This window comes from Vigna unguiculata, chromosome 8 (assembly GCF_004118075.2).
Source record: "Vigna unguiculata cultivar IT97K-499-35 chromosome 8, ASM411807v1, whole genome shotgun sequence".
Taxonomy (NCBI): Eukaryota; Viridiplantae; Streptophyta; class Magnoliopsida; order Fabales; family Fabaceae; genus Vigna; species Vigna unguiculata.
Window position 1 is genome coordinate 1,871,835 of NC_040286.1, and position 16,486 is coordinate 1,888,320.

At 31.6% G+C, this 16,486-nt stretch overlaps 2 protein-coding genes across 2 annotated transcripts; one reads left to right on the plus strand and one right to left on the minus strand.

Annotated features, from left to right (window-relative positions):
- Window positions 1-319: 319 nt before the first annotated feature.
- Window positions 320-1,015, minus strand: LOC114195460 (precursor of CEP5-like). Its single transcript, XM_028085940.1, has one exon. The coding sequence runs from the start codon at window positions 964-966 to the stop codon at window positions 631-633; it is 336 nt and encodes a 111-aa protein (XP_027941741.1). The 5' UTR covers window positions 967-1,015; the 3' UTR covers window positions 320-630.
- Window positions 1,016-7,213: 6,198 nt separating this feature from the next.
- Window positions 7,214-15,866, plus strand: LOC114194070. Its single transcript, XM_028084113.1, has 16 exons — window positions 7,214-7,650; window positions 8,518-8,922; window positions 9,028-9,253; window positions 9,333-9,578; window positions 9,757-9,872; window positions 10,371-10,469; window positions 10,585-10,672; window positions 10,853-11,082; window positions 11,993-12,174; window positions 12,356-12,555; window positions 13,216-13,548; window positions 13,642-13,743; window positions 13,948-14,245; window positions 14,645-14,793; window positions 14,871-15,155; window positions 15,564-15,866. The coding sequence occupies exons 2-16, from the start codon at window positions 8,624-8,626 to the stop codon at window positions 15,771-15,773; spliced, it is 3,063 nt and encodes a 1,020-aa protein (XP_027939914.1). The 5' UTR covers window positions 7,214-7,650; window positions 8,518-8,623; the 3' UTR covers window positions 15,774-15,866.
- Window positions 15,867-16,486: the final 620 nt, after the last annotated feature.

Consider the following 16,486-nt stretch of genomic DNA (forward strand, 5'->3'; position numbering starts at 1 on the left):
AACTTAAATTTTATTATTTTGTATATTTTGCTTATTATTATTATTTTACGTTTAATTGGATTGGAACACGGCAATTATATATTTGTACTAAAAAAATTACAATAAAATGTTATACAAACTATTAAATTGTATCTAAATAATTTCAAATTATAAATATCTACCAACAAGGACATTTGAAGTTATTTTGATGGGAACTTTTTAGCTTTACGAAACTGTGTTGGGACTATTACCCACGTGTATCTTCAATTACTTTTGTTTTCTTTTTCATCTTTAATAGTATATTATTATAAAGCATCTTTGTAAAGTTCAATCTTGCGGCTGAAACTGCACCAAGAAGTGGGAACACAATATTGATAACACATCACATATGTTATGTTTACATAAATATTCAGCTGAGAAGACCTATATATAGCAGCAACACTACTGCTTTTCCAAACAATAGGGACATAATTTACATAGTACACACACAAAGCATCGAAACTACATCTTCTGTGACATGACTAATATTCATCAGCCACATTAATTGCATAATAATAAATACTGCAATATTAATATAAATGCATGAACATTATATATATAATATAATATTAATAATTTTATATATGCAGGAGAATAATGATATATATACTCCTATGGCCTTGGGGCACCATTGTTAGAAGCTTGCTTTGGTGTAGGGGAAGAATGACCAGCTCCAGGGCTGTGACCAGGATCCGTTGGTCGGAAATCATCGATCCAGTTGTCGGATCCACCAGCATTATTCGGAGAATCTAAGGTTCTTGTTCTCGCTGTTGCGGCGTTTTCGATCATGCGGCGCCGCCACAGGAGATTAATGTTGTCTTCCACTGCACCCATTTCGTACACGTGCTCCTTTTTCAGTGCCCTCGCCTTAGCTGAAGCAATTCCATTCAGGAAAACCAAGCATAGAAGAACACAAGTGATCATGAACACGTGCTTCAAATTGGCCATTGAGCTGTGAAAAGAGTGAGAGAGGTTCTGTTGTAGAGTTATTTTAGATTCGAATTGGTTGCAAAATGTTGTGTGTGAGGGTCTTTATTTATAGGCCATTAAGGTTTCCGTATATTATTGTTGTTAATATTAATTAGTTATCTTTTTTTTTTTTTTAATGTGAACGTAGGAAATATACGGTGAGAGAATATTCATAATGGTGGTGAATGTAAACTTGTACATCATTATGTTCCCTCAAGATTCTTTCTCTTTAGCAATGGCGAATCTTCTAACTTGAGACCACAGTTACCCCACTTTTTTGCGTATTCAATTCAATCTATTTACATTATTCGATTCAAGTTTACTTCTTGTTCAAACTATCAAATTATGTGAAATACTGTGTATGTTCACAAATATAATTTATATAAAAATTTTGAATATATATAATTTTTTGAAAGTGTAATTTTTTAAATATGTAATAGCAGTTCGCGTTGATAAAATTTTCAAACATTAATATATAACCTTCAAATAAATAAAGAAATATAATTTAAGCCTATATAATAATTAGGAATGTAAGGAGAATATACTTTAATTGACTGAAAAGTCCAGTAGGTACTTTCTCTTTTGGTGCCACTTTTTAGAGTATCTTCAGTACAACTCTTCCTATTTTGAATATTTCTTTTGCATGACGTGCTCTAATATTTTAGGTATGTCTTGTGCAATTAAGTGGAGTTTGATTCTGTGACCAATCTTTTACAATTAAGTTTAAATTTAAAAAATTAAACATATTTTTAATCTCCATAAAAGAAAAAAGAATTAACGGGAACAAAATAATTTTTTTAAAGATATTTCGTAATAATTTAAAAAATTAGGGGTGCACTTGTCCACCTTCATGTACACATATATCTGCCACGGTAAATTTATATAAGTAAACTTTATAAATCTAATTTAATTTTACAAATATAAGTTAAGTTAACACTCACTTATATATTTTAAGGTTTAATTAGTCACATGGTACTCACTTTCATTTAGATGTGTCAATTTGGTACCTACTTTTAAAAATGTGTCAATTGAGTTCCAACTTTTGAAAAAATGTCTCAATTGGATCCTTTTCGGTAAATAATTATTAACATCGTTAACAATATTCATATTTAAAATGACTTACAAAATTATGATATTTATATTAAAATTTAGTGGTAAAAGTCATGAATTAAGTTAATGACTTTAGTAATTTTTGTCTGAGAGGGACCTGATTAAGACACTTTTTCAAAAGTTGAGATTAGATTGACACATTTTTAAAAGCGGGGTACTAAACTGACACATGTAAACAAAAATGAGTACCATCCGACTAATTAAACCTATATTTTAATTAATTTTATTTTTAGTCGAAACGAAATTTTCAACCATTAACAAAATTCAATGAATTTGATTCTTAAGTAAGCAATAATGATGAAATCTGAAAAAAAATATAGAAAGTAAATTATAAGAAAGAATACGAAAAATGGATTCACCATGAATAGTGTAGGACATCACTACACACCCCACTATATGGTATGGTCTGATGAGACGTTTCTGGTGGGAGTCCAAGTTGATACTCCAAATTGTTGGCAGCCATAGGAAGATCGGAGACAGTGAGAAGAGAGAGAGTGAAGTTGTGATTGAAAGTAACTATGTCATTCATCACACTTCACGTGTTATTGCCACCCAAGTGAACAAGTGTAGAAATGGAGAAGTGTTAGTGTCCTACACACTTTGAACAAGTTTAATTCAACCTCCATTTTCCAATTTGGCTGGTTAACTATTCAAAATGCTAATCTCATAACCCTCTCTATTATGGTACATCATGTTAGTGCCATCTAATTTCTCTTCCTCCACTCACTCCACTACGAAACCCTACGTCAACAAAACCACAATTCGCACTAGTTTCTAGTAAAATCATGAAGAATCGTGTTCGGAATGTAGTCATTGTTGGAATAGGCGTTCACGTACGTTTAATGTTGAATCGTGATTTAGCTTAATTTGTCTTATTACAAGATATTTAATATCCAGAAAATAAATGTTATCAAACAGAGATAAAATCAATTTATAATATATAAGTGTGATGAAAATCTTATCTTTCAAACTGATTTGGTAAGATTAAGTCAAATTTAAAATTCACTTATTAATCTGGTATTGGACTTATGAATTAAAGTCTATTCCAACTAATAATATTTTAATTATAAATATATCACTTTTTAATATAAAATTAATATATATATATATATATATATATATATATATATATATATATATATATATATATATATATATATTAGCGTACACATAGACGCGACAACGATTGTGTGTATGCATTTTTTAAATATGCATGATATTATATTAGTAGGTGATGATAATGTAACATTTTTAAGTTAATATATAAAATAAAATTATATTTATTAAAAATTAAATTAAATATATCAGATGAGCGAATAACTGTTGTTGATTAATAGAGAAAAAGAGAAGAAGCAAAGATAGACGATTTTTTTTAAAAGTTTATAAAAATAACGGCCAGTTTTTAAAAATTTAATAAATAGTTATATTTTAAAGGATAAAATTGATATTTGGAAATGTGAACACAAAAGAGGAGATCCTTTGTACGTATTATTATATATATTATTAAAAATAGTATACAATGAATATTTTTTTTTTAATTCAATGTGAAACTAACTTTTTCCTTTTAAATTAGAAATTACCGAGAAAGATACCGTACAACCAATGTGAAATTTTTTGTGCGATTTTGAATTTTTTACTGTTGTTTCTGTGATGTACCTTCAAAATACACCGATAATCATTAATTTTAAAATATATTTAAAATTATCTTTAAAATACAATAACAGTGTATTTTTAATGCTTACCGAAAAACAACATGAAGTAGAGAAACTAGACTCCTCCTGTGTCAATCTTTTCGTCATTGTTGCTGGATTTCACATGTTTGAAATCTTTAATTTTCTTCATCAATATTATTTCGATACGTCTAAAATAATTCTACGTTCTTGATTCTCTTAGAATTTGAAGGTGTGCATTTACTTAATTTAATTATTGATATACATTTGTTTGTGCTAGTGGGATTGGTAATCATACTTCATTTACATAATTGTTATAATATCATGGTTATTAGTTAATTATGATGACGTAAACACACTTCTCTAATTGACTGTTAATTATGCATTATGAGAGAATCTAAGTAAAGATTTGTCGGGAAGCAATTCGACCAAAGCATCTTCTTCTGGAGAGCTTATGTAGAGGAAGTTATTAATTAGTAAAACTCGTCACCTTGATTTTGTCGAGCACTAATGGTTAATGCACTATAACTCAAATCCATCATAAATACATAGCACCAGTTTTAATTCCTTTTCAATTCGTGATTCAGGTTTTCTATTAGTTTATAAAATTTTATAAAATCTTTCTCTTACTTATATATACTTGGAGCTTCTTACAATTTTCTTGACGGATTTAATTAGGTAAATAATTTACTTGTCAATAAGTATTTCTCCTTATGTTAAAAGAATGGACATGCCACTACAGTCCCTTTAGAATATTCTTGTCCTAGTCCTCCCAGTGTCTAGATATGCTATAAAAGTGCAAGTTATCTTTAACAAATTGCGCACCAAAAGCAAAAACCAAAACGAAATGGTAGGAAAAGGTATAAGCACTTGTGAAACCCACTAGATCCTGTGGGGTTGAGAATGAATATATGAGGATTTTTCTGTGAGAAACCAAAATTGTTATACATATATAGTCAAATGAATATGATGATGATTTGAGTTTACTATGAAGGTGATTTCTCCGTCCATTAAGGACACATGAGAAGTTCGTGGTTGGTTCCTGAAGCTAGGGAAGTTCGTTTACCACCGAATAGAGAGAGTGGACACTGTTTCATGTTTGTGGAGTCAAATCATTTTGCAACAACATCAATGAGTTTATAGGGATGCTAGGGTTAGGGCAACGCAAAGCAACAACACTGGGATTCATGAACACTGACCAAATTCTATTTAACATTTGCTCTCAAGATGATCTTTTATAAATTATCTTCGCTTAATTCTTTTATATATATATATATATATATATATATATATATATATATATGTATATATATATATATATATATATATATATTGGAAAATAAAGATAATCGAATTTGGAGAAAATATTATATCGGTTAATAGTGACTAAATATTATATTGATTTTAATAAAAAAAACTTTTAATTTTGTAAATTAATATCTAAATTGGTATAATAATTAATAATTTTTAGCCTATTTTATGTTTTTGTAATATAGTTAAGAATAAAATTTGTTAATACTATAATGGTTTAATTTGTAAAATAAAATGAATAAAAGATAAAAGAAAAACTTTAAGTTTTATATTATTATTATTATTGATCATAAATGATTTAAAGGATTTTTAAAAAAATATAATATAATATAAAATGAGTTAAAACTATAAAGTATAATTTTGAAATTTATATTAAGAATTAAAATTGTTACATAAAAAATAGTTTTACAAAACAATTAGAATATTGAGATTGTATTTTAATGAACTTAGAAGTAACAAAGTGAAAAATAGTTTAACAATATCATGATTTTAGTTTTTGTGATATTAGTTTTGTAATAATCTTAGAAGGGTTTAAGGAATTTTCATTTAAGGTTTTCTGCTTTTTTTTTTATTAAGAAAACAAATCAAATAATATTAAAGTTGTGATTACACTTTACAATTTGAGGGTTGATTTGCTGGTATATTTGAATTACGATTCTTTTAATAATGTTAAATTCAAATCATATATATTAGTAACTCGTTCATATATAAGTCCACTCAGTTGAGTGTGAACAAATATCACCCCTTCTCTTCTCATATTTTTTTAAAATTTATTATCAAATATTTGAAAAAAAAATATTACCAAATATTTGGAGCACCAAAATATTTTACGATGGTGAAAAAAATAATAGTCAAAAATTTTCTAATTTATCTTTAATGGTTAAAGACATGTTAAGCATTTTAATAATATTTTGAGATTTGAATCTTCATTTAGCATTGAGTCTCAAATACTTAACAAATATAAGAATTGACTTTTGTCTTGTGAAAGCAATTATCTTCACTTATAGTTAGAAAAATGAATTTGTTCTTCAGGGTAATTATTTGACTTTGATCATACTATTGTATTGTTTCAATTTATTATTTCGTTTCAATTTCGGATACTTATTGTCAAAATGTGTTGAATGAAAGTTCAGGGAAAGTTGTGTCCAATGTTATTAACATGGAAGAGAAAGAATGATTTATGTATTTATCTCTGTATTTTGCCATTCAAGAGCTTTGGTTTTGTTGGTTGAACTTAAGGATTATGAGTTTTGATTTGGTTTGATTTGATTAAAGATTTTGTTTCTTTAATTTGGAATTAATCAGCTTTTTTTATGTTACATATTTCATTAATTTATTGGTAATAACCATTTTCAATAATATTTAGAAAACATTATAATTAAAATATTTTATATTTTAAGTTATGTTACTTTTGTTAATTGAACCTCCGTCAGTTTTCTCGTTTCTGGATCTACCTATCTGGGCTTGGACTTGGCCCAGGACAAAATCAAAATAAAGGATATGGGCTCTGTTTGGGCATTCTATTTTACATTTATTATTTTTTTGTTGTTGATTAACTATTAATTCTCTTTACCCGATTTAGCCTTTTGTTTTAATCTTTATATTTTATTCTATATTTTTTTGTCAGGTGATGTGAAAAACTATCACAAAAAATGAAGACATAAAGACTAAGACGTGATAAAATTCCTTATTTTAATATATAAGTTGTAAAGTGAAAGTTGGTATATATAGACTATGGGTGTGCTTTGAATAATTGCAAAAATTGAATTATTTTAATTTTAATAATGAATCGTTTGTATAATCTATTCTTGTTACAGTTAATAATAGTTAAAATAAAATTTTGTATAAATAAGTATGATAAAAGTGATTTGAGGATATTCACTTTCCCTTGATAGCATAACAGTTAAAGTATATATGAAGGTGAAAAAGAAATTGTTGAAATATAAGTATGAGATAAACAAATGTGCATATGGGTTGATAATTCGGGCCTTCTAATACAAGATTTGGGCTGAAAGGCCCAAATAGAGAATGTTAACGTCCTACAAGTTGCAGAAAGCTTTACACTTTATTTTCAGCGAATGAATTAATAGGACGGTGGTGATGGAAGAAGGAAAACGCAATACGTAAGTTGTGACTTTGCGAGAGAGACGCGGAACGAAGCCGCAGAAAGTTTGAACAAGATTTGAATGGAAAGTGTGATTGATTTTGGGAAAGCGAAGCCAAACAATGTGTTATATTGTACTTCCCATCTTATCCCAAATAAATGAAAGTTATTAAAATAAGAAATAATCGCGGTTGGCGTGTCCAATGTGTAAAATTAAAAAGTAGCTTGGTTTCGCGGCGTGTTTGGGGTCAACGTGCAATTAACGGTTTTTAAGAGAATATGCCGTTGCGATGTTCCTCGCAGACATTCTCAGATGCCAAGTGGGTCTGAGTGAGAAACAGAGAAAGATAGAGAGATAGAGATAGATAGATAGACGCCCCTGTTAAGTTTTCTTCTCTTTCATTTCTTTCTGTTGCACGCTCTTCTCCTGTGATCCTTTTTCCATTTCGCTCTCTCTCGCCATTCAAGGTACCTCTTCTCTCTCTCTCTCTCTAATGATTTTTCGTCGTTCAAACATTGGGAACGTCGCTTGCAATTGATTATCTCTGCAACTTCTCTTCCAACGGTTTCGTTAATTGTTGCTTTTCCTCGATTAGCTTTTGCTTCGCGTCGTATATTTGTGGTTTGAATATTCTGTTATATGTTGTGTTGCTTTATTTGGCTGCTTTGCCGCAATATTGTACGATAAGGAAAACGATAACGGAGAGAATAAGAAAGAAGAAAGAAAAAACAGAGAGAGATTGAGATTAGGGCTTCGTTCTCTCTTTCCTAATTTGATTCATTGAACTATATATAAACTATTCGGAGAAGTTCAGTTAACTGCTTGATAAGGTTGATTTCGTGGTTTTCGTAACTCTTACTTTGCGTTTTGCCGGTTCGTGTTGTTGATTTGATATTGATGACTTCGGTTAGGGTTCTGCGCATGTGCTGAGATCATATGAGAAGCGTGAAGTTCATGCACGTGTGAGAATGTTTGAATATGGAAGTGCGATAGAATTCAAATGAATTATTATTAGGAAAAATGAAGGAAGGGTAAAGAAGAAGGATGGGTGGCGAAGACGTGAGGCAGAGTTTGTCATGGTGGTGAACGTGAATTGATTGATTTGTTGTTGAAACAAGAAAACGACAATTTTCAGTTTTTGCTTTTTGTTTTTTCACTAAGTTTTTATTGCTTTTGTTCAGCCTCTTATGCTTGCTCGTTATGCCATTACTGGAATGAACGTTTAATTGCTTATTGAATGGCTTTATTGTTCCTCTTGATGTCGATGATGTGGTTACCCTTTTGCAACAAATACTGATATTACTGCCTTTTTTTTTTCTGAACTTTTGGTGCAGGATTCTGTTCGTGCTGCTCTCTATGGTTTTCTGGAGCTCCGAAAGTGAACTTCATTGCTAGAAATTTGATACATAATATTAGATAATTTTTTAAAATTTAATAGGAATGGGCTCTAGCAAGCAGTCTGCTCGTATTCTTGATACGTTGAAAATGGAGAGGGTTAGAACTATTCTAACCCACACTTATCCATACCCTCACGAGCATTCCCGTCATGCTGTAATAGCTGTTGTTATCGGTTGCCTCTTTTTCATCTCATCTGACAATATACATACTCTTGTAGAAAAATTAGACAACAATGTTAAATGGTGGTCTATGTATGCCTGCCTGTTTGGGTTCTTTTATTTCTTTTCATCACCATTTATACACAAGACTTTCAAACCGAGCTATTCAAATTTCAGTCGATGGTGAGTTTCTTTGGTGAATGTGTTGCCATTTATGTGTATATGCCATTGTGTATCTTTATGAAACATTTTATAAAATTAGAAATAATTAGGCATCCATTTGTGCAGGTACATTGCTTGGATTTTAGTGGCAGCTGTGTATCATCTTCCTAGCTTTCAGTCAATGGGAGTGGATATGAGGATGAACCTATCTTTGTTTTTGACCATATATCTCTCTTCCATCTTGTTTCTTCTTGTCTTCCACATTATATTTCTTGGCCTATGGTATATTGGCCTTGTTTCACGTGTAGCCGGAAAGAGACCAGAGATCTTGACGATTCTCCAAAACTGTGCAGTAAGTTTTTGGAGATGATTGCTTGTGCCCTTTGAAGTTGCAATATTGTTCTGATGCTGTTTCTTTTAATGAATAATAGGTACTTAGCGTGGCATGCTGTGTATTTTACAGTCATTGTGGTAACCGTGCCATGCAAAGAGAGAGAACACTTGACCGAAAAAATTCTAACTGGTTTTCTTTCTGGAAGAAAGGGGATGGGAACACCTGGCTTGCAAAGTTTCTTCGGATGAATGAATTGAAAGACCAGGTTTGCTCATCTTGGTTTGCTCCAGTTGGTTCTGCGAGTGATTATCCTCTCTTGTCAAAATGGGTTATTTATGGCGAGGTACTTATAATAACAATTATTTGATTATAAAGTCTGCAGTCTTAATATATATATATATATATATATATATATATATATATATATATATATATATATATATATATATATATATATATATATGTATGTATGTGTGTATACACACAAAAGTTATGATGCCAAAATTATTTTTATGTATTAGATAGCTTGCAATGGATCGTGTCATGGTTCATCAGATGAAATTTCTCCCATTTACTCACTTTGGGCTACATTTATTGGCCTTTACATTGCAAATTATGTGGTGGAGAGGTCAACAGGGTGAGTTGATTTTATGATGTGCTAAACTTTCTTATCTTCCTACTTGTAGTACGTTTGATGTTTTAAATTGTTCAAAGTATATGTTTTTTTCTGATCTTAAATTTCAATGGAAATTACTCAGTTTTTATTCTTGGCATTGAAAATTTTCATCTGTTTCTTGTATGTTTTTTCATTTTAGCAAACATTATTTTTTCTTCTATTCAGCCATCCAAACATATTTTTCAGAACAAAAAAACACAAGTTAAGTTTTCTTATGTACTAGTCTGTTTTGGTAATTTAGTTATTTTATTTTTGTAATGCTGTTATATTCTAGATCATATTTATATTTCCCTGCACAAATAAATGTGCAAAGGGGCCATGAGACTTGGTGCAACAGTGCCATAAGACTGAAAGTATAATAGCTGGTATCATATTTTCAAATTACATTTATTGAGTATCAACTGTTTTCCCCCATTGTTTTTCTTAATTTATTCGTTTATATGTCTGAAAAATCGTCAGGTGGGCTCTTACTCACCCATTATCTGTTAAAGAATACGAGAAGTTGAAGAAGAAGCAAATGAAGCCTGACTTTTTAGACATGGTTCCTTGGTACTCTGGGTATGTACGTATTTGTAAAATACCTTTACTCTAGTTATTTTTTTAATTTTATTTCTTGCAAAGGGGGTGTTGAAGGTTGTTTTGAATGTGTGGTTACACTTGCTAAATGATGCAGAACATCTGCTGATTTATTCAAAACTGTTTTCGATCTCCTCGTATCAGTGACTGTCTTCGTTGGGCGTTTTGACATGCGCATGATGCAGGTAACAATTTTATTGGCAAAACTAAGTAAATGGTAATTACTAACTTACAAGCATTAGACCTAAATTAGTCAACTATTCTCCTATGATATGAAGAAGTTTGCTTATGTTCATCCTTAGTCTTGTTGCTGGAATTTCATTTTGCTTGTATGTCACTAGTAATGAGTCTATTTTCATTGACAGGCAGCAATGAGTAGGGTTAGTGATGGAAATCAACACCATGACCTTCTATATGATCATTTTAGTGAGAAGGAAGATTTTTGGTTTGACTTTATGGCTGATACTGGTGATGGTGGGAACTCATCTTATGCTGTTGCACGACTACTTGCCAAGCCTTTCATTCGAACACTGAAAGATGATGCTGAGCTTACCTTACCACGTGGAGACTTGCTACTTATTGGGGGTGATCTTGCGTAAGTTGGCTGCACTCATTATTGTAAATTGTGGTTATTATCACATAATTTGGTCAATTATGATTTCTTAGTTTCTTTGGAATGATAAGTTGACACCATTGACACCATTTATGCCATGGTTCTTGATTGAGAATTTTGGATACCAAGGTCTGAAGTTAAATCATGAAAATTGAAATTCCAAGTCTTTACTTCATTTCGTTACATTTTTGCCGAGGGCTACCAACCAGATGCGATATCATGTTCCATTTATATTACCCGGCAACTACTTTTTAATTAAGTAATGGTGTACAAATTGAAGGCAAAATGTATCGAAGTTTAGAATTATAAAAATGCTTTACGTAAACTAAACCCAACATTTACTCATTTTATAAGAACCAAAAATAGCTATTTCAAATTTTTTAGAGGGATTAAAAAAAAGATGACTTGAGACTGGAATGAAACTTTTAATGATGACAATGATAATTTTTCTAGTTTATGGATACCCCTAAAATATCAATCTTGATGAAAATGATACGTATGATACAATAATATTTTCTTTTTTCTGGTAAATGAAATAAATAACATCGCAATCATGGGCTGTTAATGTCAATTATGCAAAGTTTAAGCTGGTTCATTTAATGGAACATAACTTTAAGCTTGGGTTGTTTGTTTTAGCTTTGTTAAATGAGCTTGATTATGCATTTAAAAAGGTGAAATTGAATAATTCATGCATAATTTAACTCATTTATAACCCATACTTGTGGGGCTTAAATAATATTTAGATAGATTTCCCAAATATGTTTGAAAGGTCATCTTAGATAAAAACTGTTTTTTTTTTCTTTGTAGTATCATTTAAAGTTGTAACTAGCAATCTCAATGTTCTATATCTATATTTCCTTGAATGACTTATTTTTTTTTTTTTCTGTTGTAGGTATCCAAATCCATCAGCATTCACATATGAGAGGCGTCTTTTTGTTCCTTTCGAGTATGCTCTTCAACCTCCTCCTTGGTATAAAGCAGAGCAGATAGCTGTGAACAAGCCGGAGGTACCCTATGGAGCTCCATTAAAACAGTACAATGGACCTCAGTGTTTTGTTATTCCTGGAAACCATGGTTAGTTTTAGCTCCTGCATTGGGCCTTATCAAATTACATGCGTTATTTTTCAAGGAGATATTTTTCTTTTTTTAGTATCTATTATTTTTCAAGGAGATATTTGTATTTGTTATTTTTCGTCATCTCACTTTTTCCTAATGCCAATGCGGTTAATAAATGATAAAATTGTTTTCTTCTCAGACTGGTTTGATGGACTCCAGACCTTCATGAGGTATATATGTCATAGAAATTGGTTAGGTGGATGGCTCATGCCCCAGAAGAAGAGTTATTTTGCTTTGCAACTCCCTAAACGGTGGTGGGTTTTTGGGCTCGATCTAGCTCTTCATGGTGATATTGATGTGTACCAATTCAAGTTCTTTTCAGAATTGATAACGAAGAAAGTAAATATCCTGCCTGTTATCTATTGTCTCTTCATTTCTATGAAATTGTGAAGTTACATCATTAATGCTTTTGTTCCCATGTTTTTATCTAAGTAACTGTGCAGTAATGCTTTTATGGGGAAATGGGAAATAATCTCATTTTGCAAAAGCTCTCAAGGAATTTGTTAAAGTAATCGGGTTTCTTCAAAATAGCTTGAACCTAACACTAAACTTTAACACCCAGACTGTTACACTCATTCGTTGAACTGTATTTTCTGAAATCTTGTTATATTTTAGCTGTGTCTCCGAGTGTTTTTCATGGCCACGTGATTTTTTTGTTAACATACTGTTTGCCTTTAGACTATTAAAGTAAATGTCAGTTATCAATCTGATTATTGACCACCACATCTATTGAGACCATCTTTTTTATCATGGTTCGAGAGGATGATGACTCTGGGATCATTGTTAACCCGTGAACCTAATTTGATCATCAATTGGTATTGGAATGATGTTACTGGAAAGAATATTTCACATCTAATTGGATCACTGTAACTCTGTCTTTGGCCGTTGTTGACGGTGTTTTTGTTCTTTCGATTCACGGTTTGTCTTTAGACTATTGAAGTAATTGCAGCAATCAATCTGATTGATCACAACATCTACTGTGACCATTTTTTTGTCTAGGTTCGAGAGGATGACTCTGTGATTCTTATAACTCATGAACCTAATTGGATCACTGACTGGTATTGGAATGATGTTACTGGAAAGAATATTTCACATTTGATTTGTGATTATTTAAAAGGAAGATGTAAGCTTCGAATGGCTGGGGACTTGCATCATTACATGCGTCATTCTCATGTAAAGTCAAATGGGCCTGTACATGTACATCATCTTCTCGTCAATGGTTGTGGTGGAGCATTTCTACATCCTACCCATGTTTTCAGTAAATTTAACAAGCTTCACGGTGTCACCTATGAGTGCAAAGCTGCATATCCTTCCTTTGAAGATTCGAGCAGGGTATGTAGAATGTTAATAACTAACTTGTAGTCATATCCTTGTTTATATATATATTTCATTATATATATATATATATTTTTATATTTGATGCAGATTGCATTGGGAAATATTCTTAAATTTCGAAAGAAGAACTGGCAATTTGATTTTATTGGTGGCATTATATATTTTGTGCTAGTCTTTTCAATGTTTCCACAAGTGAGTTCCCCCATATCTTTTTATTTATAGTTTTATTTTTATGCTTTCATTTTGATGTCCAATTATAATTTTGAGATGTTAATTCTTGCTTTTTCCCTTTGGCCCATAGAGTAATTAGAGATTAGCATTTTGCTTATCTGTTAAGGTACAGTCATCGGTTATTATATGCTAAAGACACGATTGTTTTCTGTACTTGTTTTCTAGTGTGAGCTGAATCACATCCTCCAAGATGATACATTTTCTGGCCACATAAAGAGTTTCCTTGGTACTGTGTGGAATGGATTTATTTATATTCTGCAGCACTCGTGTGTGTCACTAGGGGGACTTATACTGTTACTATTTGCGGCATTTTCTTTTGTTCCACCCAAACTGACACGGAAGAAACGAGCAATAATTGGAGTTCTGCATGTTTCTGCTCACCTGGCTGCGGCACTAATTCTTATGTTGCTTCTTGAAATAGGCGTTGAAATATGCATCCAGCATGACTTGCTGGCAACTTCAGGTTTGGTTTTTCTATATGATGATATAAAGTTGGTTAACTTGTTACACTCAAGTTGTTTATTTTAGCTTAATTACTGTAGATTCTTTTAGTTTCACAAAATTTCAATTTTGTAATTCACCTCATATTGACATATCCATAAGGGCATGTTTCATTGCTTATATTTCAATGCTGGGAGCTAGATTCAATAGGTCTGTAACTAACTGCTGGACCATAGATCTGGTGGTATTGATAAAGCTCTTTATTTACTGAGTTTTGGTCAGGATCCTGTGTGACTATCTGCTATTGCTCATCACAAATATATTATGGAAAAATATTTCAATTCTTTGTAACTTGTGTCTGTGTGATGGTGATGATATTTGGGTTATAATGTCTGAGTTATTCTTTTGGCGTGTAATTCAGGCTATCACACTTTATATCAGTGGTATAGATCAGTGGAAAGTGAGCACTTCCCCGATCCAACTGGACTCAGAGCTCGAATTGAACAATGGACATTTGGACTTTATCCGGCATGTATCAAGTATTTAATGTCTGCTTTTGATGTGCCAGAGGTGAGAAAATTCTCTGTATTATTTTATTTTTGACTTTTCTTGAAACGGACCCTGTCACGTAGAGATTATTTTCTCAGGTCATGGCAGTCTCTCGGAGCAATATTTGCAAGAACGGATTAGAATCTCTTTCCCGGGGGGGTGCTGTAATATATTACGCTTCTGTCTTCCTTTATTTTTGGGTCTTTTCGACCCCTGTTGTTTCCTTGGTGTTTGGGAGCTACCTATACATTTGCATCAACTGGCTTCACTTACACTTTGATGAAGCCTTTTCGTCCCTTCGAATAGCTAATTACAAATCATTCACTCGATTTCACATCAATTATGATGGTGATCTTGAAGTTTATACTCTGGCTGTTGATAAGGTAGGAAGTCATCACTTATTCAACTATTCTTCGGTAACTCTTTACTTTTGGCTCAATCTTTTACACCCCTTCTCTTCTGCCGGAGAACGTCTCAATAATAATATTATTAATAAATTTAAGAAAATTGAGTATGCATATGTTAAATAACTTCCTTTGTGTAGTGAAAAGTTGAGCATATTTCTAGTAAAAAAGAGACATGCATAGCAACTGTTCTTTCTTCGAAATTAATGATGAAAGCTTCAAGTGCCCAACTACTCAATGATCTGCTTAGATATGATGACTGCAACTATGTTTGGGCGTTTTGAGAAGAAAGAAATTGAATTTCATATGTATAATGTTTGGCTGTGGTGCTGGGATTTGATTAATTTTTTCTGTTTCTTATTCAGTGCTATCATTTTGAATGTGTAGGTTCCAAAGGAGTGGAAGCTTGATCCGGATTGGGACGGAGAGGCGAAACATCCACAAGAGTTGAGTCATTTTAGAAGGTTTCCCAGCAAATGGAGGGCAGTCACCGCCCACCAGGATCCAGTACAGACGGTCAGAATTGTTGACCATTTCGTTATTCATCGGACTGAAAACATTGACTGTGATACTGCATTTAACGGGCCAGTTCAATAATATGATTTGTTGATTTGGTTATCCTATTTGTAACATTATTTAGGAAGCAATTTGAAGTAATGAAAGAAAGAAAAAAGAATGGTAGTGTCTGCATATTTGTCTATTACTGCAAAGTTAGGTGGGCCGATACTTCAATACCTCTATTGGTCTTTATTGCAGTCGCTGACGAGGGTGCCGCTGAGCGTCCCACGTGGTAATCTTTAATTCCATCTAAGTTGGTAAATTAAACGTCTTCAAATGTCTAAATGTGGAAAATAAGACTCATATTAGGTAAAGCTGAATTAATGTTAAAATTAGTATGAGTGAAATTTTGTAGATTCGAGTTTCTGAAATACTGGAGTCAACTGATTTTAAATTATGTTTTGGAAGTATTTTAAAAATAATGTATTAATCGGAAATTGATTTTTAGTCATTTCCATATTATACTAAAATTTGTTACTATGGAATGTTTATGAAACAATTTAAAATGTGTTTTATTATGTATTATTTTTCCTCAAAAGTAAAATTTAAAGCTTTACGAGAAGGTTTAAACGGTATTCTAGAAAGGTATATTCTAATAATATTTCTTTTGAAAAGTATAAGAACTTTAAAAGATTATTTTGTGATTACTTTGTAATTGGAAATATGAATTAGCGACTGGGATTGCTCAAAGGCACAACTTAATAGACCTCAGCAATAGCTGTGGTGTTAGACACAAGAGTTTTGTTTCGATT

Excerpts from the sequence above, each read along its gene's own strand:
- LOC114194070 (XM_028084113.1), top strand. The coding sequence starts at position 8,624 with ATGGGCTCTAGCAAGCAGTCTGCTCGTATTCTTGATACGTTGAAAATG. Across the intron at positions 9,579-9,756 it reads AATGGGTTATTTATGGCGAG|ATAGCTTGCAATGGATCGTG; the intron begins GTACTTATAATA and ends TTTATGTATTAG. Across the intron at positions 14,246-14,644 it reads TGACTTGCTGGCAACTTCAG|GCTATCACACTTTATATCAG; the intron begins GTTTGGTTTTTC and ends CGTGTAATTCAG.
- LOC114195460 (XM_028085940.1), bottom strand. The coding sequence starts at position 966 with ATGGCCAATTTGAAGCACGTGTTCATGATCACTTGTGTTCTTCTATGC.